Source organism: Alexandromys fortis, unplaced genomic scaffold (genome assembly GCF_014885135.2).
Source record: "Alexandromys fortis isolate MF-2015 unplaced genomic scaffold, M_Fortis_MF-2015_v1.1 scaffold_52, whole genome shotgun sequence".
NCBI lineage: Eukaryota > Metazoa > Chordata > Mammalia > Rodentia > Cricetidae > Alexandromys > Alexandromys fortis.
The window spans coordinates 7734990-7761920 of NW_026067929.1; the positions used below are offsets into that span (position 1 = coordinate 7734990).

Here is a 26931-nt window from a genome sequence, read left to right on the forward strand (position 1 = left end):
GGGGTAAGACGATTTTACATTTTGAATCTCAGCAGCCCTAAGTGAAGTATTGTTGGAAGACGGCCATGTTTGTTTATTTATAAACCATCTCCAGTTACATTGGTTGCTACAGCAACAGATCAGTGATTGACAGAGAGAGGATGTGGCCTGCACAGCCTATGATGCTGGCTTTGGTGCCCCTTTAAAGAAAGCACAGTGCCGTGTTCTACAGCTGAAAGTGTGCGTGATAGTCCATTTCACAAGCTATGGCAATAAGGCATCGAATCCCAACTACTACTGGGTTCAAAGGTCAGACTATGGAAGGCAGAGTCTCTGATACAGCACATTCCTTAGAAGACACTGTGCTAAAACAATAATCGAGGAGATATTCTTTCAAGATTTTTCTGTACATAGTTTTTTTTTTTCTGTGAAATGTGTTGCAGTTGGGATAGAGGGCTTGAAATCACCCATAAGGGTTCCCTCAAGTTAGTCATTACAAAAGAGTGATCGTGGGCTGTGGAGTGTAGTGGAACAGATCTCACTTAGCATGTGTGACACCCTGGGTTCCATCTTCACCAACAACACACATACCACACACATACACACCACATACACCGCAGACACACACATACACACCATGAGACATGTTGACTTCCTTTTTTGAACTTCCCAAATTGTCTTGTGTTCCCTTACACATGTTCCTGCCGTTGTGTTAAATGCTACAGAGCTCCCACTGCAGTTTACGGACACGATGAACTTTCCGCCTCCAAACCGCACATAGTAAATCTATTTCTCTACAGTGCGAAGGTGAGCGGGCCGAGGTATCTGCTACAGCAATGGAAAACAGACTCGTGCTCTCTACAGATGCTGGTGCTGTTCTAGTTACGACTGATAGAAAATGTATTGTTAACATGGTTGACACTGAAGACTAGGGAGGAGAAGGATCTGGGGGACTTCACATATCTGCAGACACAATAGGACCACTGCTTCAGGTGTGGCTGGATCCTGGAGCTCAGTGCAGTTGGGGTCCTTCTCTGTCTCTTGGGTTTGATCCTCCACGCTCACTCCATCATCGGGAAGAAGCTTTGCTCTAAGCACCCAAAGGCTGCACAAGTTCCCACTGCAGAGTCCCCATTGCACATCTAGCAAGAAGAACCTTAGAGAGAAAGAGATGTGTCTTCTTCAATGGGAACAAACAAACAGTCTTTCCAGTGTGTCGTGGTCTGCTGAGGCTTTTATGACAGGGCAGAGGAGGTGAGGAAATTTATAAACAATAGGAGGTGTTGCGCTCACATCTGGAGGCAAGTCCAAAGTCAGAGTGTCAGCAAATTTGGTGTCTGATACAATCTCACTCTTTGCTTCACAGATGGTGCCCTTCTGCTGTATGCTCACATGACAGGGTGTGTTGAGAGGTTAGAACGTGCCTTTCTGTCTATTTTATAAGATTAAACCCCACTTAGACGTGCAGATCCATCATGATGCAATCACCTCCTGAAGGTCCCACCTCTTAATACAATTCCACTGCAGATTAGGCATTAATTTAGGAATGGGGTACACTGGTGTTTGGCCCACTGTACTGTGCCATTCATTTTGAGACTGAATTTTTCATTCCTGCCCGGCACTATATGTTTTAAATCTCTAAGTATTTGAACCAAGTAACTGAGGAAATTTTCATCTCAGAATTATAGTTGTTAGATCAAGCAGAACCTGAGAAATCATGTTTTATATGTCTGTCTGTCCATCTGTCCTTCCATCCATCTGTCCATCCATCCATTCATCTATCCATCTATCTATCAAGAAACTAAGGTCCAAGAAGGGTGATCATTTTTTTCCGTTGTCATTCAAGCTAGTGGTGGAGAGACAAGAATCTAAGCTGCGATTTCCTATCCCCACTTTCCACCTCTCTTTTAAATGTCAAGCCCGGAACTTCTTCTTTGTCCTGCTGGCAAAGCAGTCAACAAATAGAGTTTGTCAGTTCAAGGGATCTCCCCAAATAAGCAGGCCAGAGAAGAAGTCTAATCTAGTCTCTTTCCAACGTCTAACTCTACTTTAGAAATGGGTGGGGTGGAACAGACAACCACAACAGCTGGGCTTGCTTGTTCCCCTTTGAGTATGGTTTTTGTTTAATCAGTGCTTGAGTTTTCAAGAGTCAGTGTCTTTAAGACACTGGAGCTCGTGACTCTCCAAATTGTGTTCGTCGTCAGAGCATTTAGCCATGCTCTTTTCATTTGTATGTCTCATGTGGTCAGGTGCCAGCTGTCCCTGCCATCTGAGTATATTTCCCAGACATGAAAGAGGAAGTGTTGTCCCCTGGGAGGGGACACTGCTGGCAAGAATGTCTGAGTACTGAGCCTGCTGGAAGAGGGAGGTGAGGGACCCATCTGTGGTCCTGGGTGTTTAGTAAGGAAGACAGCGAAGACAGAGCTTCATGGGACGAGGGCTCACGGAGGGGACACTAGACATCATGCAGGAAACCCAAGTTAACAGTTCTCTGTTCCTGCTCTCTGGAGCAGGACTGGGACAAGAACCTGGGAAGATGCTCCGTGTGACTTAGGATGCCCTAAGGGGAGGTGCAGGTGGTGTGGAGAAGCTAGAGGGAGTGCTCTTCTTCATTGGTCCAGGAAGGACATCTGAGACTAGAGGGACTGGGGAAGTCAGCTGGGAAGGTACAGAGCTAGGGGCTGCCAACACCAGGGTCAAAGTTCAGAGAGCAAGTCAGCAGGTGTTAGAAATTTGAGGAAGAGCAAAGAAATCTAATTTCGTAAAAAGAACAATTTTAAAGAAGGAAACCTTACGTTCTGTTCTGGACTGCCTTAAAGTCACAGAGTGCTCCACCCACCACCCCCACATCTTCCGATTCCTCTTAGAGCCGAGCAGCCTCCCCTACCAATAGCCAGATTTTAAGTTTTCCCTACTAGCAACACCGGCACTAAGAGCCAAGCTTATTGATGCTAAGGTGGAGATGATTAATACGGCAATGGTGTAACTTACCTGACTCAAAACACATTTTGCAATTGCTGTGCCATCACCATCCATTTTACATTCAAAGCCACAACTGAGTTGTGGCACAAGAGCCCTCCTGGGACGGGTGAAAGGCCCCTATCACAGAGGCTACCCATCACCTGCTGGGCAGCTCTGCCTTGCTGCCCTTCCTGCCCTCTCATGCCCTGTCTCCAGGCTCTCCAGCTTTTTCAGCCTCCACAGGCCTCATGCCTTGACTTTCCTGTTTCTGCCTCTTTCCTGCAGGACCTTGGCTTCACAGCGTTTGTTTATGTCTAAGCTGTGATGCTGGACTCATCGGCACATTGCTGGATGATCCAGGCTTCTAGCAAATGCTCATCTTGAAAAAAAAGAAAGGAAGGAAGGAGGGAGGGAGGGAAGGAGGGAGGGAGGGGGGGGGGGGGGGGGGGGGGGGGGGAGAGAGAGAGAGAGAGAGAGAGAGAGAGAGAGAGAGAGAGAGAGAGAGAGAGAGAGAGAGCGCCACATGTGGCTTTGGAGATTGTTGAGTTCCTGTAAGGGATTCACATTTTTCAGAAATGTTTTCCATGTGACCTTAGAAGCAGGGTTCACGTCTTAGACTGTTCTGGCTAGCTAAATGCTCTAGGGCATGCACGATGCGGTGAACCCTCTGTGTTTCCGTTCTCTAGCTGTTATTGGGAACAGTGATAGTGCCTATCTAAATGGAACTTGGAGGGCTAAAGAGGTAGCCCCTTTAGAGGCTGACTCTTACAAGAACTAGGTTCCATTTTGGTAGCATCATTACCTCTTGACTTGCACACTGGTGTCTAGTATAAACACATTGATTTATAAACACAACCCTAAGTGATTTTGGTATAGAAGGTTTTGTAGTTATTCAGGAACTTCATGGAAATAAGAAACAACATGAGACACAACACAGAATGCAAGAAGAAAAAGAAGAGCTTCTCAAATTCTCAAATGCAGGAATATCAACAGTGATGGAAGAAAGAAATTACACATGCACACGTGTGTGTGTGTGTGTGTGTGTGTGTGTGTGTGTGTGTGTGTGTGGAGAGAGAGAGGAGTCAATAAGCACATGGTCAATACATCCTTAGAGAAACCACAGTTCCAAACACAAAGTATCACTCCACATTTGATAGATTGACTATCTATCAAATTTTAAGCAATAATAATAATAATAATAATAATAATAAATGCAAGGAGAGGATACAGCTCGGAAGCATAACATCTGCCTATTAATCTTGAGGCCCCTGGGGTGGCTCCATACTGCAGAGATGATGACAATGATGATGGTAAGTGTAGGAAAGAACGAGCAGAAGTTAGAACCTTCATCCGATGCTGTGGGAGCAATTCCCACTGTGGAACACTACATGGTGATTTCTCAAGAATTCCTGCATAGAAATAGCATATTTTCCAATAATCTCATTATGAAAACACAGACTCTAGAGAAGTGTGAGTCCACCCCTGTTCGGATGAGCATTCTCTACAATGATCAAAGAGTACCTATCGAAAGATTAGGAATGAACAAGAGATGGCATTTGCATAGCATGAAATATCATCTGTTTTTAAAAAGGAAGTTCTCAGATCTACCACCACGTGGATGGAGTTAGGAGCTATGCTAAAAAGGACGATCCAGTCACAAAAGGACAGATACTGTGTGACTCCACTTACATGAGGGGTCTACACTAGTCAGACTCGTCACGACAGAAAACACAATGGTGACTCCCGGGAGCTGGAAGGAGGGAATCAAGTGTGTTTAGAGGAGGCCAACTTTCCGTTTGAGAAGAGGAAAAGAATTCTGGAGGCAGGTGATCAGTGATGGTCGCATCTCAGTGTGAATGTTATGTTCTGAGACAGGGTCTCACTCTGTAGCCTTAGCTGGCCCGGAACTTGCTATGTAAACCAGGCTAGCTTTGAACTCAGAAATCTGACTGCCTCTCCCTTCTGAGTGCTGGAATGGAGGCTTGCACCACACTTGGCTAAAGTGAAACTTCTGAATGTCTGTGACCTGTATACTTGTAGGCAGTCAAATGAATACTTTGTAAATTTCTTATTACATTCATTTGCTAATTTTGAGTGTGTTCAAGCGCAGGCACACCCACGGCACCTGTGTGCTGCAGAGTGTTGTGTGGAAGTCTGAGGACAGCTTGCAGGAGTAGATTCTTTCCTGCCACTTGGGTCCCAGGATGAAGCTCAGATCATAGGTGTGGCAGTGGATGTGTTTACCTACTGAGCCGTCTTTGCCGGCCCATTAAAATAATACATTTTATGTTTGCGTATTTAGCCCTTCCCACCAAGACAGTTGGAAGTGAGAATGAACTAGGACTTTTCACTGTTTCTCGGTTGGAAGCCTGATATTGCCCTCACTCATACATTCCCTCCAGGAGTTTTTTTTCTCTGAATACTGACCAAACCCATTGTGTGGTCCATTCTCAGTATGCAAATTGTAACCAGGGGGCCGGCATCTCCCTTTGTACATTTCCTCTTGGAGGAAGATGTTTAAGTGGAAGCCAGTGTGTAACCAAATACAGTGAGTTCACATGTTGCTCAGTTCTAAGATGAAAGTATGGCTGAAAACAGTGGATAATGGCTTACCACTGGAAAACAAGGGGAGCACGGGAGCCATTTCCAAAGTAATGTCCTCCTCCAAGAAAGCTCCGGAGTGTGCCTGATGCTAACCTCTTTCATGTATTCATATATTTCATAGAAACACCTATGTGAACATGCTCCATTTGAGTTCACTACTTAAGACGTGGTAATAGACACATTCGGGGGCGTGACTGATTCAAGGCCAAGGAACACAACATGATTGAAAGTCTAAAATGGAAAGCTCTGTGTGTAGACAGCCTACCCTATAAAGTTTAGCTAGAAATAAAAGAAAGGATGCTTGGAAGGTGTGCTGAATAGGTTGGTTCTTAAAGCTACCTGTCTCGCTTACGGGCTACTAAGTCTGCCAAGGAAACTTTCAGTAGAAATGATTTATAATGATTACAGGAACAAAGTGCAACAGGTTTCGCGGCTCTCACGATCAATGTCACCTTGTCCTAGCCGGAGGCTGGCACATGTGTGACTAAGTAAACCTAAGTAAAATGTACGGTCTGACATAACAATGGAAAGTACATTTGGCAACGTCTTCAATGGTCCTGGACATTCACATTCGGTTTTCAGGATCCAAATGGTCATGAAAACAATCATTCCAATGAGGTAGCTGTTGGGAACTTCTGTCCAGGCTCCCTTGCTTGCTCTCTCTCCTCCCCTCCCTCTTCTTCTTTGGGCCCAGCCATCCTGCAGCTATTCTGCACAGCCTTTGCTCTGGCCATTCATTCTGACCCCTCCGGGGAACGGTTAGTGTCCCTGAGCGTAGCTCTTGGCACCGTCTCAGCTGGAGGGCACTCTCAGGTGGACATTTGATGACTGGGTATGTGAGGGTATCTGAGTGGAGCCTGTGGATGTGAAGTTTTGACTGATCTAAATCTTTAGCAAGTTCTGATCTCAGTGCTAGGAATTCTTGACCAGCTTTCTATCCTACAAGAGTACATAATCTCTTTAAAACAACCAAACACCGCCCCCCCCAAAAAAACAAAACAGCCCAGCCAACCTCATTGCTAAAGCATAGTAAATCACACAAAGGTAGAGCAGAAAGCCAGTCAGACATCTGTATGTTTATTAGCTTTAATGTTAATATGGTAATTATATGTGAAGTATTATTCCAACAGGTTTGTACACATTCAATTCCTGTGGGGGGGAAAACCCGCAAAACAGTCTTATGGGACCCATTTTATAGGCAAGGAAACCGATGCACAAAACTGGTTAGTTTATGAAGATCATACAGCCAGTGTTCAGGCAAGCCTGGTGGTCTAGCTGGGGCTTCAGCTCTTCAAGCCCTGCCCTACGAGACCGCCCACTCTGCTTGGGGAACACAAAGGACTTTGGCGACAACCATGAAATCTTAAGTGTGGATTAAGTGAAGGGATTTTAGGCCAGTCTAAACAGCAGTGCTCATAAAGACTATTTTGCAGCAGGAGGGTGGGAGACTGGCTGGCTAATTTGTTTTGTAGAGGAACTCCAGTAAATTTTATTATACCACAAGAAGTTAGACTCGGTTCTTTCAGTTTCTAGAACAGGCAATTTGTTCTGGTCGCTGCTCATAACGTTGTTTAGGTTTAAAAGGCCCAACGGTCTTCAGTCATTAATTTTGTGTGAGTAGTGTGCCCCTATACACGCAAGGGATGGTTTACAGCTGCAGAAAACCACCCTCCTTGATGTCTAATATCTGAATTGGGCAAGAGATTTTTCTTTCCCCATTCTAAACACACAGCAAGCTTGGGAACATTTTTACTGCCTTCTGTGAATCCCGTGCTAGAAAACGTGTGAGTGACTGAGGTCAGACCTTAGATTGAATTCTGCACCAGCACTTGACGGGCCTCAGTAAGCCGTGGAAACTCTACCAATTCCACGAGCAAAATGCACACTCAGAACACATGTCCCGTGCCAGCTCTCTTAATTGCCTGGCATTGTGTCACCGGCTGTTGGTCTGACAGGGATTTCACAGGCGTGACTAAATTGGAGGACATGATCCTCTCCCTCATCCTTTGTTCTGCGGCTCAGAAACGCTTGCGACGTTTCAATAACTTGTTGACATTGCCCCAAGGCTATTGAACTCAAAAAGAAAATTCCAGGCTGTTTCCACATCTTTCTTTAGTTATGGAGCTTATTTTCCCAGAGACTGCCAGAATATTCCACATGCAAAACTGTTTGTATCTGGAATCCATTTACTCTCGAGAAAAGGGAAGTGTTCATCGGGATTTTGATTTTCTTCCTTTTTCTTCTGGGGACAAGAAAAAAACAACAACAAAACAAAACACACAGTGGGAGGTCCATCAAATTAGGGAATGAAGAGCAAAACAATCATCTATTTCTTGCTGGGTCATTTACTTCTGCTAGCGTTTCTTTCTTTTTTTTAACTTTTAAGAAATTATTTTACAGAACCTCTTTGTGTCAAGTATGCCCTTGTTCCATCCCTAAACAGTTTCAAGCACGCACTAGCCGGTTCTGCTGACCCACAGAGAAAGGCGAGGAAGCCTGCCCCCACGTAGTGGAATAGGCCCCTGGGACGGGCAGAAGCTTCTGGATTCCATTCTCTCGCTCTCTGGCGCAGACAGAGCAGGTTTGTTCCTTGGCGAGCAGAGAACCGAGGCACCAAGGTGTCCTGGGCGGGCGTGGGCCGTCGATCCCTCGACCCCATCAGCCTCCAAGTTCGCTGGCTTCAGTGCAGAGCTCGGGATCCGAGCAGGTGGACCGCCCCGGGTATGCCCGGAGCCCTGGTGTGCCCGGAGAAGCCCCGGGGGTTGAGCCGAGCCCCGCCAGCGAGTGACTGGGCCTCGGAGCTCTCCACGCCCCCACGCCCCCACGCCCCCACGCCCTCCTCTCCGACCTCGCACGGAGGCCCCGCCCCCAGGGCCCTCCCCAGCTTCTGACTGGCCGCGGTGCACGTCAGTCTGCGCTCGTGGGCGGGAGCACGGACCGCTGTCTCCGCGGCTGAGCTCGCGATCGCGGCGACGGGGAAGCCAGCGGGGCTCCGGGCTGTACCCGGGGCGGAGGGTGCGCGCGGGTGGAGGCGCGCGGCCCGCATGGAGGCGCCGAGGAGCCCGCCGCGGGAGCGGGAGCGCGCCCGGACCCCCGCAGGTGGGCGCCGGTGTGGGTGGGCACGGTCTCCGGAGGGTGTCGCGGCGGCGAGGGAGGGCGAAGGGTACCCCAAGTGCTTACGGAGCGGGGGCGGCTGCACCTTCGCGCGTGGCGGCGTGGGTTGTAGCTGAGCCCCCAGGAACCCGAGAGAGGCGGGGTCTGCCGGCTGGTGTTCTTGGGGAGAACTGACTTTGTTGTAAACTAAGCTACCGGGGTTCGCGCCTTGCAGAGGATGTGGCCCACACCTTGACAACAGCCAGACTTGTAAACCGCAGAAAACACTCCATGACTTAAAGAGCGTACCAAGGGGACAGGATGGCAGCAGGTCGCTCTAGCGGCTCTGGCCTCTACGCCACTGGGTGATTGTGGTCTTCGCTCCAAAGACTTTAGAGGTGAAGGGTGTTTTTCCTGCCCATCCCTCAGCTGTGTCGGTGACCGAGTTGTCGAAGTCAGGGGAAATGATGGGCCATATGCCAGATTCTGTATTTTTCTCTCTACCACATCAAGAGTGTGAGCCTGGTAGGGAAGCCGAACAGCGTGTGTTCTCGCATTGGGTGCATTTGTGGGGTTGTTGGACACCAGGAATGCGTCTTCATTGCCATCCTGGGCCCCAGCAGGTGTTCCTAACTGACACAGCAACGGTGTTGAGTGTGGTGGACACAACACTGCTCTAGGCAAGGAACGTCAGTCCATCCTAGAGTATCTAGGTGGGAGTTAACAGCTATTCAGGACACTCAGTCATTCGTGAAATGAGTGTGCCCGATAAGTTAACACCTATGGCCTCTCCCAGCTAGCAGTCTGTGATTGGCTTACCTCTTCCCTCAAAAGTTTGGAGAGTGAACTCATTTCTTTTTTACCTCTGTGCTCCTCGGGTTATTATAGAATTAGCCAAATATTTCCTGTGGGTGTATCCAGTTGAACATCTTAATTTCGTTCCTTTCTTCCCTTCTCCCTGCCTTAGTTTGGCAGAGACAGGAAAGTTGGAAACAGAGGTAAGGACACAGCTAGAAAGAGCTGGTGAGGCTGAAAAATGCCTACTGTAGCTTAACAGAACCACCAAGAATTTTTCCTCTTTCTGCGCCGAGTTTAAGGTGTGTTGGTGCCGGGAGGCCAGGGAGAGAGTCCTTCCATTTGTTCCAGTCTGTGGTGTCTGCAGTATGTTTGCAGAAGGTGAGATTCAAGGATCAGATTATGGAAAAACGTTTCCCTTCAAATAACTATGGAGAAGCATAGAAGCTCATCTTTGCTGGTTCCATTGGGGGAGGGAAGACAGTGGTTTTAGAGTCGCTTGCTGAGACGGAGACAGCCTTTTACTCTACCTCTTAACTCTGCTAAAAGAGAGACCCAGATTGGCTTTTAAGATAAGCAACCCTTGATAGAAACCAAAGAGACAACAGAAGAAAGCCCACAGACCTGTCAGAGATTGAAAAGAGGCTTAGGGTAGTCCTTTTAAACTGCTGAAAGTCGGAGGACACATGACTCTGCACAGTGTAACTGGAAGGACACTGCTAGAATGTCAGAGGATGGCGCATCTTGAAGGTCACATTATCCAGTGCTCCCAAGCTCAGAGGAGGCACGGTCACCTGTTGGGAGCATCCATCCGATGGCGCAGTAAAACAAGCTCATCTTTCAGCATCTTCCGCAAACCTCTGGGTTTAAGGAGGATGTGTTTTCCCTGCAGTCACCTCCGATGCTCATGCTTCATGGTCCTTAACTGGTGGAGGGGTTGAGATGCTGTTGCATGTCACCCACACTGTCTCTAAGTTGACTGGCAAAGTCCTTGTTCTTGGTTGTGTTCTAAGGGGCTACTCAGATGGATCCCAGGGTTGGGCTTGAGAGACAGAATGCCCAGTGTGGAATGGGGGAAGCCCACGAGCCAGGTCTCACATTCCAGCCACACTGGAAACAGCTTTGCTTGTTAGTATTTGTATTATATTGCTATCGTAAGGAAGATTTTTGTCTAAGGGAAGTGTTCTAAATCTAAACTAAAATTAGGACAATAATGGCTAGTATTTGTTTTGCTACCCCTTGTGTGTTGGAGCCACTTACTCATGCAGTGTTGTTCTGGTTGTGTGTGGCTCAGGGTAGACCGCTCATGCTCAGTACTTCTGTTATCACTGTCGTCCTCGATGTCTGTTGTTTAGTTGCTTATTGTTTATCCCTGGGTTAAGAAACCGCTTCACATGAGGCCCCCACCTCATACCTGGACTATTCTGACAATTAAAAGGTGTATCCCAAATATCCTGGGTTTCCTCATGCCCCAGCCCTTCGTCAGCGACTGACCTTGTCCATGAAGCAGCTGTTTCATGCCCACCCTAGATAGCCTGCTTCCGTGGGTGGTCACAGGCCGTCACGGGGCAGGTGAGTGGGTTCAGATGTGAGCTGGCCTGTGTTCACGGAGAGAGGCAAACTGGAAGTGATCAACCAAGTGACGAGCGATGCCCATGGTGTCCAGGCACCTCTCATCCATGGGATCTGCTGAGGATGGGTGCCTGTTCTGACGAGTGCCTGCAAACCTCAGGTCTCTACTTATGACAGATTCTTACCCATCCTCTGCCTGGTCCGTTTCTGAAACAGTCCTGGCGTCTACCTAAGCAGGCCCTGCAGGTCCTAGGGCCTCTTCAGCACCCTGAAGCTGTTCTCAGAAAAAAAGGCTTAGTTGTCATTGTTATACAGCTTTGTTGACTGAGGTGACTTGTGGGGTGTACAGGAGAAGGAAAGACGGTAAAACTTTTCTCTTCCAAGCTTCTGCTAGCTATATGGCTCTTTCCTTATGGCTACTGCAAGCCCCCAACTTTCAGGGGTTCACCTGGGGGTTCTCCTTTCTCCATGTCCTCATGGCTCAGCTAATGAATGTACAGTTACTTAGATAATCTGTTTTCAAAAATCAAGGTTGTGCCCAGCATGGTGCAACACATCTTTAATCCCAGCAATTGGAGTCGGAGGCAAGTGGATCTTCACAAGACCAAGGCCAGCCTCGTCTACATAGCAAGTTCCAGGCTAGCCAGGGTTACATGGTGAGACCCTGTCTCAAAAATAATTGGATTTCTGTGTCCATTTATTTGGTTGCGATTAATTTCATGGAAGACTGAATCTTCTTCATAGCAAATTAGCAGGAAGGTTTTTCTGTGTGTTCTTGTTTTTCCAGTACCTTTTTGTTCCAGACATAGTCGATTTAAGAAGCAACCAACAACTTTCCTGTTTAATCGGTGGCATTGCGTTTACATGAAAAAGATGGTAAAAAGTTTATGTTTATCTCCAAGAGATGAGGGAACACCATCTGCCGTCGCTGTTGCCAGGATTCCTAGGAAATAAAAATTCCAGGAAGTACAGAACATAAAATATTATGGCTGATATGTTTCTAAATGATGAATTTCATAGTAAATCTTTCACTGTTATCTTAACCACGTGACTGCAGAGCTTTCTCTAGAAAGCCCCACCCACAACTGACACAGGAGAGGACTCTCACTAAAAGTCAAGGGCTGAGGGAGCTGGGAGGAAACTCGGTTGGTAAGTGTTGCCATGCATGCCATGGACCTGACTCTGGGTTTAAAGCATCCACACTCAAAAGCCAGGAGCGTGGTGTGTGTCTGTAATCTTGGTGCTGAGGAGACAGAGCTAGGAGGATCCTGGGGCTTACTGGGCATGCAGGCTAGTTGAGTCCTGGGAATTCATGTAGGCGAGGCGAGTCCCCAAGCTTGACTCAGAAAAGCACCTGAAAAAAAAAAGGCACCTGATGTCAGATGTGGCCTACATACACACACACATGCTCACACACTCATGCACGCACACATTCATACATGCAAACACGCGGGGGCAGGGGAGGCAGAGAGAAAGAGAAGAGTAACTGATGTCCCATCATTGTGGACATAAACTCCCTGTCCTCGGTGGAGGTACGACAACTTTCTTGGATCCGTGCCGGTTTCTGAATGGTGTGCGACTGTGGGTGGCCCTGGAGCTGGTGGTGGAAAGTCACTAGGCTTGTTTGCTGTCTAGGCCAGCGCTAGAGCGCTTCCCGCACTGTGTAGTCCCCAGGTTTAACGGAAGCGAACTAAATCCTTGCCTGGCGCTGAGAGGCTTCAGTCTTAGGACAGCACCTGGTATACTGAGAGAATAGATTAACGATCTGTGACGAGGAAACCTCGGCTGACCTTCGGGCTGTGTGAAGATACAGGAAAACAGTGCCCCGAATTGGCCACTTGGGTGGGTTACATGCTGACCCCAGCAGAATGGCCATAGGAAAGAGGAAGTGGAAGAGATGGCCGGGGCTAAATGCAGTCAGCCCCCAGCTCCATACGAAGTGCGGCGTGGAGTGCAGATGGCAGCAGTGTCGGCTGGGTGTCGTTTTGCTCGGTGTTTGCTAGGGCAGCCAGAGAGTAGGTGGACTGCGTACCTTAGAATGGAAATTATAATGAATGGACTGAAAAATACAAATACCGAGTCCCTTCGTCCCGGACCTGAGACTGTGTAGGACTCTGGCATGGGCATCCCTTCCTCTAAGCAGGAAGTTAAAAATCACTTCAACCGAAAGAGTTTACATCATGATTTATCCAAGGTATATTCATCTATTTTGTATTTTAAATATTTGTTCGGCACGAGTTTGGTCACTTAGCTGATGTCTACAGTAGAAGACTGTCGCCTGCCTTTTCTACTCTTTGTTTTCTTTCCCGTCCCGGTGGCTTCTCCCAGACAAACCTCACTGGCAGCGGTTCCTCTTCTTACCCCCTCTCCGTGTGCACAGGACCCTTCATCAGAACTAGTGCAATCAGTACAGCTGGTTATTGGATGGGTCTTCAATCCACACCCACGGCATCCTCGTGGAGCTAGCTTTGAATAATGCTTTGTGCTTAGTTGAAGGTGAGTTAGTTCCCAGCTGTTTAAAAACCCATGCCTGTGTGCCAGCGTGATTATCTGTCTAGCACAATTGGCAAGCACGCTGAAAGGAAGGGCTCTCTGGAGGAGGGGAGGTGGTGGGTAATAGGCTGGCATCTGGAGGCCTGTTCACAGGGCAGGGGTGGGGCGAGAAGCTGAGGTCCAGGGCACTGGGCTCCATCGGGCCAGATGCCCAGCTCCCTCCTCATCCCACTACAGCAAAACCTGCTAGGTGACCACTTCACGTTCTCACTTCCCGCTTTGGATTTACACGGGGTGTATTATTAAAGGAAGAGAAACACGCTGGTGACTCACGCTTCTGACATACACATTCCAAGCCAGAAGGGACCACCAGGCCAGGCTTAGGTGTAGCGGGATCACAGAACACCACCAGATGATTGAAGACATATCTTTTTCTATGTTGGAGGTCAGAGGTAGCTAGCTCTCCATGGCTAGGATAGGTTCTGTGGTGTCTGGAGTCCAGGGCCTTTTCTTTTCCATGTGTTTCTGTTTTTCATCTGTTCTTTCTACTGTTTCTACACGGAACATGGCTTCCACGCCCACAGTCTCATTTTGTACCGAAACGTGGATCATCAATTATCACACTTATTACATTCCGGGTATCAGAGAGAAAATAGGCCATTCTTGTTGAGTGTGCGTTCTCTCTCTCTCTCTCTCTCTCTCTCTCTGTCGCTCTCTCTCTCTCTTTCTCTCTCTGTCGCTCTCTCTCTCTGTCTCTCTGTCCCTCTCTCCACTTTGGGATGAGGCTTCCTGTAATTCAGACTAATAGTGATCTCTTTATGTGGCTAAAGACAATCTGGAAGTCCTGATCCTCCTGCCTCAGACTCTCAAGTGCCGAGATGACAGGTGCTCTCCACTATGCCTGGCTGGTGATTCTGTTTGGAAGGTGAGCGTTGCATTCCGTGCGGAGTCCACTCAGCACACCTGCGCCAGCGTCCAGAGAGGACGGAATGAGCCTTTCCCCTGAGAAGCCATGGGTTCCCATTGAAGTTCCATGTTCTGTTTATGCGAAGGGAGAGAACAGACTCAGGGCGAGCTGGTTAGGCTGTGCCGTGGAGACCTAAGTGCTGGATCCTGAACTCGCAGATGCCCTGGCTCATTCGGCCAGCATTTATTAACCATCTCCTCTGGACCTAGAGCATGAAGAAAACAGACAGTCCGGGTCCTTAAGTTGTCCACAGTGTGGGGAGATAGGCCGTCGAACGTAAACACGTCTGCAAATGGGCACGCGCCTGGCAAGGACACCATGTGCCTTGCAGAAGAGAGTGGGTTTGCTAAGGGTTGGCAATGCGCCAGACAAATGACATTTGAGTTGAGAGCTGGAAGAAAGTGTGACCTAGGCCACGGAAAAATGTTCCAGACTGAGGGAAGAATGCAAGCAAAGTAGGGGTAGGGGTGTGCTAGGAGGCCTCAAAGGGCATGTAGGGGGAGGGGCCAGGATGGACTGAAGGGGGGGCCCTAGGTGATCTATTCTGACATGCCTGGAACTCAGGTATGTCTCAGATACGGGACTTTCAGGACTAAACCCGGGAGAGTCCCAGGAAAACTGGGGTGAGTTGGCCCCTGCTGTGGGGCCTCCCAAACAGTGGTGCATCTTCTCTCCTGACTGTTCTAGAAATGCTCCTTTTCAGTCAGGAATAACTCCTGCCATGAAGAACTCTTGACTTGTGAGCCGAGTGGGCCTCTCACTTGCCCTCGGCTGTGGTCAGAGCACTTGCACAGTGCTGATTCTCGTTGTTTGGGTTTGTTTCTCCTTTGGCATTTAACCAGTGTCTGGTATGTTTGAAGGAACAGAAATGGCCAGGGATGGAGGGAGCCCTTGTGCGCGCGCGCTCTCTTCTCTCTCTCTCTCTCTCTCTCTCTCTCTCTCTCTCTCTCTCTCTCTCTCTCTGTTTTCCAACCCTGGCAGTACATTGAAATTGCCTGGGAATGTCAAGTGAAGAATGGGCACAGCCCAGTAAGTCAGCCCCAGGGGAAACCAGCCTGGCTGTTCCACCACCGTGCCCTGAGACATCAGTGTGCATGCAGATCCCAGCTGTCCTGACAGGACACAGATTCAGCTGCAGAGGAGCTCAGGAGTTCGTTTCTAAGAAGCCCTGAAGCGTGACTAATGGCACTGCTCTGTAGACAGGATAGTACCGCTCGGAGTTTGGTGGATTCCCTTTGAAGCGTCTCTCTCTTTGGTGGATTTCTTTGAAGTTGCCGGCTTCTCTATGGAGAGCAGACACATGGACGTATGGAGGGCGGACGAGTTCACAGGCGAAGAAGGGAAAGATGGAAGAACTAGCCCGTGGGTCTCCTACTTGGAGGCCATCCTCAGGATCACATTGAGCCCACTTGGGGCAGATCTTGGCTTCTCAGTTAGACCTACCTAGGGTGTGGTTGGGTGTTCCACGAGCTGTCACACTGACTGGCACACGTATTCTTATTCTTGGTTACTGAACCCGTTCCTGAGGCCTTTGGGTAGGAATGTTCCAGGTCGACACGCCCTTCTTTTCCTTTCCCACTCCTTGTCTGTGGGACTCTGTTTCTCACTCAGTGGCCGCCAGTGTAGATATTTCCTACCAATAAGACAAGGAGTGGACAGATTTCCAAAATAGATGATCCATCTATCAATTTTTTAAAATGCCAGCCCACACCAGCTCCAGAATAAAAGCAGACTGGAGAAAGGAAAGTCAGTTTAGAAGGATTAGGAGCTATTAGCAACAACACCCAATGGTTGCCTTAGAAGATCGCAGTCTGATATTAAGGCCTGAGAGTTGACCTGCACAGGCTAGTGACGTCAGACCTAACAGGGATAAACAAAGGGCCCTGCCTGGCTCTAAAAGCATGAATCCTGCACACATGATGCAGAAAACCCATCCCGTGTGCTGACTGGAAAGTTGGGCACCAATGTCGGAGAGGGAGGAAAGCGTTAATTCAGCTCAGGGGCAGATTGGCAGAATCCGTGTGTCTGGATGGCCTTTCTCACTATCCTGCAGCTAGACTCACTTCCTAAACACCAGGCATTCCTCTTAGGAAGACTCCCTCTCTACAGATTGTTCAGTTCAGTACAGAGAGGAGGGCCAAGGATGAGCATCCCAAGAGAATCTTCTAGACATCCTCCTCTTGGGAAAGAGCGAAGAGAAAGAAGGTGGTAGGAGTCACGCTTGTCCTCCATGAAGTCTCTCCGCCTGGGCTCTTGAGAACTACTCTGGCCCTTCTTTCAGAAGATGAAGCTCTGGCATAGAGCCAAAGGACGTTAAATTGTCAGCAGAGTTCGGAATGGGAATTTATGGTCTCTTGGGCATTTATCACACACAGTTTGCAGCTGTGCAATATATGATCCAGTCTCAAGATGCAGTAATTCAGATGTCATCAGGAGCAGAGTTTGGCAAGTCTCAGTTATTAGGTCTCTGAAGAGAACAGTGATGTCATTAGGGTGAAGGGCACCTCCCTGAGTCAGAACATGGGGTTCAAGTTCTTATTTCTGTTCATCTTCTCTGGGCTTCAGTGTGAGCACCTCAGAAATGGAGCAAGTGTGACGCAGCCCCTCCAGTGATCGTGAGCAAGTATGACAGCTCCTCCAGTGATCTGTGAGCAATTGTGACAGCCCCTCCAGTGAGCAGATCCGCTGTGAGTGTGATACAGCTCCAGTGAGCAGATCTCCTATGAATGAAGAGCCAGAGCTTGTTCACAGTGTGATCTTTCCCTGTGTACCCTCTTCTGTCCTTGTGTACGGGACCCTCCGCAGAGAGCCAATGCCAAGCCTTGCCCTTGGATCATCAGTCATTCATTTCAGGAGCATTGATTGACACCTGGCTGGCTGGGCAGAGATACGGACTTAGTGGGGGTAGTCTTCTTCTCTGGTGTTGTTGTTGTTTTGCTTGTTTCTTTTCTTATTTTCCAGTACTGGGGTTTGAACATAGCCCCCCTCCCCATGATAGGCAGACAGTTTATTTCCAGCCATCCTTAAGCCTTACAAATAATGATAAACTTCTTTTCTCTATAAAATAAAAAAGGAATGTTAAAAGATTCAGCATTAGCCTTAGAGGAGATTTCAGACTAGTAGATAAAGTAGGTGCATAGCACAGGCCTGTGTATGTATAAGGCCAGCAGTGTGACAGAGGAGACCCTCACTGTGGACAGGATAGTGTCCTGTCCTGCAGTGTGTGTGGAGCAGACCGGTGGTGTGGAGAGAGGATTGGGGGTGCTCTGAGGCCTGAAAGACCTAACGTGCTGGCTGGATTCCGGCCTTGGAGATGCAACAGAATTCTAACCCTGCACTTGTGTGGAAGATAGAGAAAGTTACCCCATGATAGGAATCAGACTTACTCTTTATGATTCCAAGAAGAGCATGGCAGGCTGTGATCACAAACCTGATTCTGTGTCAGCCCCTAATTCAGACCTGCCAGGGCCGTTCTTTAGACATATTGACTGAGAACCACAGCAATGTTGAGATCCTGGCCAACTGCGCTGGCCTTCCTTGCTTTCCTTACCTTGCTAGCTCTTCCATCCTTTGGCCTTAGATCACACTCACAGCCCAAGGAAGCCTTCCCCAGCCTGACCTGGGTCCTTCTCAGCTCCATTTGTGCCCCCTGGAGGTTTCCTTCAGGGTCCATCTGTCTGCATATGGGAGTCGCTGCCAGTGCAGTCCAGGTGTTGGGACTCTGCCTGATCTGTAGGAACAGCCTAATCTGTGTCGATAGAATAAGGGTAGACTTAGCACTAGGGACATAATCAGAAAAGGAAAGTAGCTGCCTCTAGAAAGGAGTGTGTTCCCAGATGAGAGGTGGGCAAGCCCTGGTTATGTCATGGGTTCTGGGGAGATGGTCACAAAGACTGGTGGGATAGTGCTGTTTCATCTTGATGCGGCCTTGATTCATCACCATGTGTTAAGCGTTGGGCATGGTTTAGGGCCGTCTAGGCTGTGTGATTTGCTTAACATCTTGAATCTAATAAATGACAGAAAGAAGGCAAGATTCCAGAACACACAGACAGACAGACGGACAGACAGACAGATACACATGCACCCCATTCTGCAGTCAGTTGTCTCTCCTGGGCTGTGCCGCACTTCCACAATTCCACAGAAAAGGATCGATTCCAAGCTCTTTGATGTACCCTGTCTGCACCTACAGCTCTTGTGTTTTCATTGCTGGTGGGCTGTCGAAACCCTACCACAGTGAGAAAACTAAACTTCTCTTTAAGACGACAGGTCACTTTTGACAGTTCTGTAAGATACTCAAGAGTAAAACGAGACAGCTCTGACTTACAGTGTTCTTACAGCACACACAGCCCTCCCTCAGTCAGGCAGGGAATGATTTCCAGGTGTATTATGGGTACTTTTCAGTTTCCCAGGACTCCAGAGTGAGAAGGCTGCTGCCAACTTGAGTAGGTTACGTGTCTCACTGCTCACGACATTCAAGATAGAAACCTTCCACTCAGTGCTTCTCTTCCTTGGAGAGAATAGCAGGGTCCCATAGTTGTTGGCTTTCCTGCTTTTCTAAGAAGAAGAGCTGGTCTTTCTTAATTGAACAGAACTAACACCTGCAATACAAAGTAGAGTCTCTTAACCTCACCGTATCAGTGAATGACGAAGACAGCCTTCTCCCAACCACAACAGAACACAGTTGAGAGTGTCTGTCGCTTGTGAATTTCAGTGTAGTGTTAGAACACGCCCCAGTTTTTGTTTTTTAAACAGGAAGAGTGTACCCTGAGGTCCCTCTGCTACCTCAAACATCAAAACACCATTGCCTTTTCTATCCTTCTAGCTCAAATTGTCTAACTTCTCCCTGGTCTAGATAGTAGCCCTTGATGTACCACTGCCGGGAGGTCATGGAGCTGGATGCAGATGAGGTGTTGGTGTGTGTAGAAAGAGCCACAGTACTGATACTGTCCTGTGTAAGATTGGGAGAGAGCTGAGGACAGCTCATTGGTGGTGTTTGGTTAGCATGAGTGGTTCAGTAGTTAGCATGGTTCAATCCCTAACACTGGAAGGTAGTTAAGACTGAAGACTGTAGCCCATGGGGAGCTAGAAGCAAAGAATTATCTAGAACAGCTCTAGAAGTCTTTAGAAGAGTCAGTGTTGCTGCTAAACTCGCCCAGGAGACCTGCCCCAGGCGGTTGAGACAGATCTTCATTCGGTTTCTGGCTCTTCAGTGTCTTTTAGTTTTGTTTTCAGGGCTTGGTGTTTTCCACCCACTTTTGGGTTTCCTGTTTTAATGTTTGAATTACTTCAGCTTTGATACATTGTAGAGAATGGGGGAAAATTTTAAGCATTTTACCAAGCATACACACCAAAAGCAAAACAAACACCCAAGCCCAGTGATTTTTGTAGTTCCAGCCAGTTATCTCTCTTGTCGTGGAAGGTGAGCAGATAAGGCTGTAGGGTCAGGCATTTATACCTGCTGTAATTCCTCAAGGAGCCTAATGCCCGTTTCTCCTGATTGTTGGGGACATACTTTAATCCTGACAGTTGGGGAAATATATTAAAAAGAAAGAAAGGTTGGAGAGAGAGAGAGAGAGAGAGAGAGAGAGAGAAAGAAAGAAAAAGGGAAAGAAGTGTGTTGCGGAGCTCAATGGTTCAGTACAAAAGTATGAAAAAGGAATTTTGCTTTTTGCCCCTTGACAGGCATGAAAGAGAGTCAGATCCCTAATTCCTGGCAAGGTCTTTCTTCCCAGCCTCCTCTCACGTCCCGCACTTCCCAGAGCTGTCTTTGCTGAACAATCCCTGCCTACCCTCCCTTTGTTCTCGTGGGGTGTGGGATGACTGTGTCTGTGGAGGTAAAGAGCTCTCTCCTTTGCTTTCCTGCATCCCACTCACGACCCAGCAGGACCCCTCTCTGAGGCAGGGGTGGAAGTTGGTGGTGATTGCAGAGTTGTCTTTGGTGGGAAGAGGGGCCCTCTGAAACTTACGTCTGAAGTGTTACCCTCTCTGCTGTATTTGGAGAGATGCTGTTTGACTCAGTAGGAGTTCATCAGACTTGTCCTCATACTGATTGACAGTCTTGTTAGGCTGTTTGATTCCTGTCTTTTTTTTTTAGTTTAACATATTTATTGACCCTAAAACAAGAGAAAGGTGTGTGTGTGTGCCTGTGCATGTGTGAGTGTGTGTGGGTCTGTGCGTGTGTGTGTGATGTGCATAAGTCAGTGTGTGTGTGTGTGTGTGTGTGTGTGTGTGATGTGCATAAGTCAAAGCAGGCTGTCAGGTGTCTTCTGTCGATCATTGCTTTATTCTCTTGAGATAAGGTCTCTCACTGAATCTGAAGCTCACAATTTTGGCTAGGTGGGCTAGCATTACCTGCTACGGTATCTGCCTGGCTTTGTCAGTGCTGGGGCTACAGGCACATGCGACCGTGCCTGATCCCTATGTGGGTTCTGGGAATTCAAACTCCGGTTCGCAGGCTTGCATAGCCAGTGCTCCTTACCCACCGGGCCATCTCTCCAGCTCTGAGCAAAGGATGTACATTGTTCTCCCCTACAGCCGTAATTGTACCTACTACCCGTGCTGATTTGAAACTGCGTTCAGCTTTACGGTCACAGATAGGAGGACAGCCAAGTGCTCAGGCAGGCAGCTACTAGAACTACATGGCCGCTGCCTTTGATTCCTGGCTCTGCCATGTATTGGGCAACTCCCATGAGGTGGCTGCTTAATCTTTTTGTCCCTAACAGTTCGCTAATCTACAAAGCAAAGGTGGTTAGAGTAACCACAATGAAAACAGCAGTAGTGTTTGTTATGTGCTTAGTGTAAATGATACTGTGGCCAGCCCTTCTCTGACGTTTCCTTCACGCCCTCCAGCAGGTCTATGCCTTCTGTCTTGGGATGGTAAAAGGCACAGACCTGTGCAAAACATTGGCTGCGTACCAGGACCCGTTCAATTCTCTCTTCTTTCTGACTTAGAGATGGAGGTAGAGGGAGGTTCCTGTGGGGAATTGGGGCTCCTCTGTGGCACTGTGGGGCTCAGAGGCAAGAAGAAGGCAATCCATACATAACACCGCAGCCACTTGGATGTAATGAGATACAATTCTTCCTACTCTTTTGACTTAGAAGTGCTGCTCCTAAAAACATGGTCAGAGAGCAGCTTGTGCGGATCCTTACACGGCTGTACAGCCATGTCTGCCTCATACATACCGTCCGTCCTGCAGAGTTCCAGCCTACCCACCTCTGGATGGCTCCCACCTACCCACACCAGAACCCCGTGATTATGCTCCGTCACGCTTCTTGGTCTGAGTTACTTAACAAAAAAAAATGTGAGCACCTAAGAAAGATATGGGGTCAGCCGATTAATGAATTTATATATTGGAATGTTAAGAATGGATTCGTATTACTTTCAGGTAAATAGATGAAACCTAAGATCTTCACGCTAAGTGAAATTAGCCAGAAACAGAAAAGTATCGTGTGTTTTCTCTCATATGTAAAAATTTAAAAAAAAAGAAAAAATCTGAAAGAGAGGACTGTTAGGGGAGGGTGGGGGGAAGGAGAGAGGGGGTACAGGAGAAAATAGATACTGTAGTAGCACAGTGTGTTGCTGTGTGGAACTGTCGTGGTAAGCCCTCCAATTTGAGCAGTGGGTGCACAGAATCGAGAGAGACCCGGAGTGCAGGCCTGCGGTCCAGGTTGTTTCCTGGTAAGGTGCTCAGAAAGCTGCCTTCTCGTCGGGTCCATTTTGAGGATATGGGCAGAAGGCTGGGGCGGGGCAAGGGAGAGAAAGAGACAGGAGAGGGAAGAGACGTAAGGAGGAGGAGATGGGGAGGGAGAGAGAAACTGAGACAGAAAAGGTATGAACAAACACAGAAAGAACAGTTATCTTCAGTGGGCTGACAGGAAAGGCCTTATTCTGAGGAGAGATGCCCCAAGGGGCTGGGCGGTCCCTCAGATAGCATATGAGAGGTGAGCAGTGTCGGGGCAGTACCTGTTCTTCACTGCAGTGGCTGTGAGCCCTCCACTGACCCCTGACATACACACATGAGTAGCAGTCTGAGAGATGTCAGATACTGTACAAAGTCCCGCCATGGGAAAGAAACGTGACGGACCTGTGCATTCCGAAGAAACTCCGTTCTCTGGATTAGTTCAGAAACACACCCTCCATCCGGCAGTCCTCACAGCGTTGGGTCCTCTCAGGGTGGTGGGAGGGTGCTCACAGACCTCTTTTGGAAGCCAGTACCTGTCAGAACTGATGGTGTGCAAATCCCTTGACCCAGCATTTCTTGTTCTTCGAATTATCCTTAAAGACAAGCCGCCAGGACTCCTTAGGGGATGTGAGTAATGAATGCTGACTGCTTGCCAAGGCATTGTTTGTAAAGAGTGCAGAGCTGTCCAGATGTTTGTCGGTAGGCAAAGCACACAGGACCAGCGATGCCAAGGACCTGGGCATTCATTACAAAGAGTGTTCTCAGGGTTGGGAAACATGCTCTAGACGCTGGCTTCAACCCCTAATGTTGTCAGAAAGAAGGAAGGAGTCGGTCTCTACATACAAGTCATATGTGGTGTTCTGTTTTTTTCAAAAAATATTTTTACAGCCATCACATGTTATATATTCATAGATAATACTATCCTGTAAATTCAAGAATTTACTAAAAGTAACTGTGTGTGTCAGAATTATCAGTGGAGAAAGCCATCTAAATTGGTAACAATCTAAAATTATAAATGTTAAACATAGGATAGCTTTCTATTAAAAAGACTTTTTTAGGACCTTTAAGTTGTTAAGATTTATTTTATTATTTTACTTGGGTGTATGTATGTGTATCTGCGTGAGTAAAGGGCATGTGTGCAGGTGTGCACAGAGGCCAGAGGAAGGCATCAGATTCCTTGAAGCTGAAGTTACAGGTGGTTCTGAGCTACTCCAGGTGAGTGCAGAGAATCAAACTCAGGACCCTTGGAATCACAGAAATTGCTCATAACCACTGAGCCACCTCAACAGCCCCGTTTTTTTTTTATTGATGTGTATGTGTGTCATGTGTGTACACTTGTCAGTAGTGCCCAGAAGAGAGTGTTGGGTCCCCTGAACCTAGAGTTTCGGGGTGCTCAGAACTGGGGTCCTCTGAAAGAGCAGTATGCTCTTTTTTGTTTTGTATTTTTTTTGAGACAGGGATTCTCTGTGTATCTTTGACTGACGTGGAACTCACTCTGTAGACCAGGTTGGCTTGAACTCACGGAGATCTGCCTGCCTTTGCCTCCCAGTGCTGGGATTAAAGGTGTGCACCACCACGCCCGGCCTGAGCAGTGTACTCTTAACCACTGAGCCATCCATCTGTCTATCCCCAGCTCTGTGTTTTTAAACAACAGTTTGCTAAATTTCGAGGAAATAGCGAAAATAATGATTTGACCAGCCAAACAACTTCTTTAGACAGATAAGCATTTTTAAATTGTTCTTTTAGGTAATGGGAAATATATTTTAATATTTGCTCCTGGTTATTTTTCCTGATTTGTTAGTAAATTCTTTCCTTATTGGGAATATAAATACACATGAAATATCCAGATGACCAAAAATGATGGAATCATAGGTTCCGTGACGATGAGGGTTTTATTGCAGTTGGTCAATGGAATTTTACTCAGTGATATGTTGTGGAGGAAATTATTTCAAAACAAACCCCAGAGTTTTTGGCCACCGTTCAAAAGTCCTCTTCCTCATTTGTACTTCAGCTTGTCACACACTCAAGCAGAATGTGACCGGAAATCTTCTGGACACAACGGAGTACTGCAAGCCCATCCGCCGGCCCCTTGCCCCTTAGTTTTTTGCCTTGTTGGACCAGGCATCACAGTGGGCATCTGAAGCAGCGAATGTGGAAAGTGGTACCCGTGCTTCTGCTGATTGGCTCACTCCTGTGTGACTCAAATGATGATGCGGCCTGTGATGCTCCCAAACAACAATGGGTATCGGGTCACCGGAGCCTGCCTGGAGTGGATCCAAGAGATCCTTGGCGAGAAACGAGCATGTGCCCGCCTTGTGCTGTGCTTCAAAATGTCATTTCACCGCTTCCCCGCAGGGCCACCTGCGTGGTACAGTCAAGACGACTCAGATCTGGGTAGTCGGGTGTCATAAGCACACAGACTCCATGGTGGAAACAGGATTTGCACTCGGGATTCTGAAGCTCCTGCTCCTTATGTCCATTTCAGATTATTAATTTTGTACAAAAAGGTGTTTTATGTGACGCTGATTATGGGAGAATTTACTTGATGCTTTAATTTTGGATTTAGTGTTTGAATGCGCTAAACAAACATGTATGTAGGCCTGAGGGAATATCTCAGTTGGTAGTTTTTGCCTCTCAATTGGTTGTGATGTTGTGTGCTTGTAATCCCAGCATTAAGGAGGCAGAGACCAGTGGATCCATAGGGCTTGCTGGCTGGCCTCACTTAGTAGGTGAGCTTAAGATCAGTCAGAGACCACATCTCAAAGAAGGTCGATGACACCTAAGGAACGGTGCTAGTGATTGTACACACACTCACGTGCCCACACACTCACACACACAACTGTACCTCATATACTCATGCATCTGCTTACACACAAACATGCACATCTACATACATACACAAAAATGTGTATAAATCAATGATAGTCACTTGGGGGCAAAATTGTCCAATGCGTCATGTGTCCCTTAAAGCAAATGTGTAACTGTGTTAGGCATGTCTGTTTTTTTAGTAGGAAGTGACCAAGTTCACTCCTGGATACTGGTTACAAGCCAAGTCGTTAGCATTGCCTGGAGAGCTGCAAGGGCCTCTGTGACGATGGTGCTGTCGCTTCTGTCAGCTTCCCTCTGCTACTTCAGAAGGCTGCATTTACATCTGGGGCACCGGCTGAAGTGGTAGGTCATCCTGTCATCATGGCTTTTCAAAGACACCCTTGCCCTACAGGGAGTTCTTATATGTGATTGCTTCCTTTATCTTTCAGGTGGATTGGCTATCTGCAGAGAAAATTCAAAAGTAAAGACTTTCGTGCATACGTTTTCTTCCTTTTGAGGGCAGAGGAGGCTAGGGAAAGGAGAAGAGTGGGCAATTTCAGCTGCCTTGTATTTTCTGTTTTGCCCAGGAAACCTCAGTGTGGAGGCAGAAGTAGATCTACTCAGCTATTGCGCAAGAGAGTGGAAAGGAGAAACGCCGCGTGCCAAACTGATGCGGAAGGTACAGTACGGCTGCTTGTGGCGGTGTAGGCAGGCAGTGTCTGTCGGCATCCGGGTGCATTCTGTTCAGCTTTGCCAAACCCAAGGGTCCACCAGCACCAAATGGCATGTCAGTTAAAGCTGCAACCCAAGTTCGGAGCCAAGCAGCTGCTAGATGCTGGCTTTAGGTCTTGTTCTACCTTGCTTTTCTGCTGTTGATAACACAGTCTGACCAAAAGCAGTTTGGGGGAGGAAAGGGTTTATTTGACTTCCTGGACACTGTCTATCATTGAGGGAAGTCAGAGCAGGACCTGGAGCAAAACCCATGGAGGAACCCTACTTACTGGCTTGCTCTCCGCATCTGGTTCAAGCTTACCTACCTAGGGACGGTGCTAGGTCCTTCTATGTCAGTAGTCAATCAAGACTATCTCACAGATGTGGCCACAAGCCAGTCTAGAGTAGCCAATCCCCTCAAGTGGGTTCCTCCTTCACAGAAGGCTCTAGGCTGTTGAGTCAAGCTGAGAGGTGAGCTAACGAGGACAGGGTCCAACCTAGAGTTTATAGCGCTGAGAATAGGAATCAATTAAGTCTGTAACTTGAGAAAATATGAGTATTCAGATCTCTGGCCTTTTAACTTCTGCACGTGCTGTGGGGACTCTTCACTGGGAGGGGGTCAGGCACCCTGCATAAGTACTTTGAGGAGCTTTAGGATGTTCCATTGGAATGATCTTGGTAAATGCAAATATGCCCAACAGTGTTGCCTACTCCTGTCTTTGGGGTGGGGGTGGGGGAGGAGAGAGAGGTCCAAAGTACTCTTTGGCGCAGTCTTAAAACTCTACTGTTTTCACTGTGGTTAAATTGTACTCCTTATCAGCCCCAAATAATCTGGTTTTCCAAGATGAGTCATCTAAACCAGCATGAGGCAGACTCCATACATAAGATCCTCTTTACAGTCCCATCCATAGGGCCACACTTAAGTGATTCAGGGTAAAAGCACTTGCTGTCAGTGTGCTGCTGGGGTCAGGAGAACCATTATCTGGCTTCCAGATATGCACTAACATGTGCGTGTGCATGCACACCCAAAATAGTGATATGATGATTACGGCAATGTTGAAATAGGAGCAGCAGGGCTGCATCCCCAACACCCCGGCCGCTTGGCTAGCTCATGCCCGAAATAACAACACACAAACTGTATTCATTTAAGAACTGCTTGGCCCATGAACTCTAACCCTTACAGGCTAGTTCTCGCACCTGGACTAGCCCATTTCTAATGATGTGTGTAAGCACCCCAAGGTGCGCTTACCGGGAAGATTCTAGCCT

At 47.8% G+C, this 26931-nt stretch overlaps 1 protein-coding gene across 1 annotated transcript in view; it reads left to right on the forward strand.

The window, feature by feature from the left end:
- Positions 1-8462: 8462 nt before the first annotated feature.
- Positions 8463-26931, forward strand: part of Otulinl (OTU deubiquitinase with linear linkage specificity like) — a 25008-nt gene continuing 6539 nt past the window's right edge. Inside the window, exons 1-4 of the mRNA XM_050144790.1 lie at positions 8463-8643; positions 25155-25317; positions 25404-25435; positions 25542-25633. Coding sequence (XP_050000747.1) covers positions 8589-8643; positions 25155-25317; positions 25404-25435; positions 25542-25633 — 342 coding nt within the window. The 5' untranslated portion in view covers positions 8463-8588. The remainder of the gene's footprint in view (positions 8644-25154; positions 25318-25403; positions 25436-25541; positions 25634-26931) is intronic.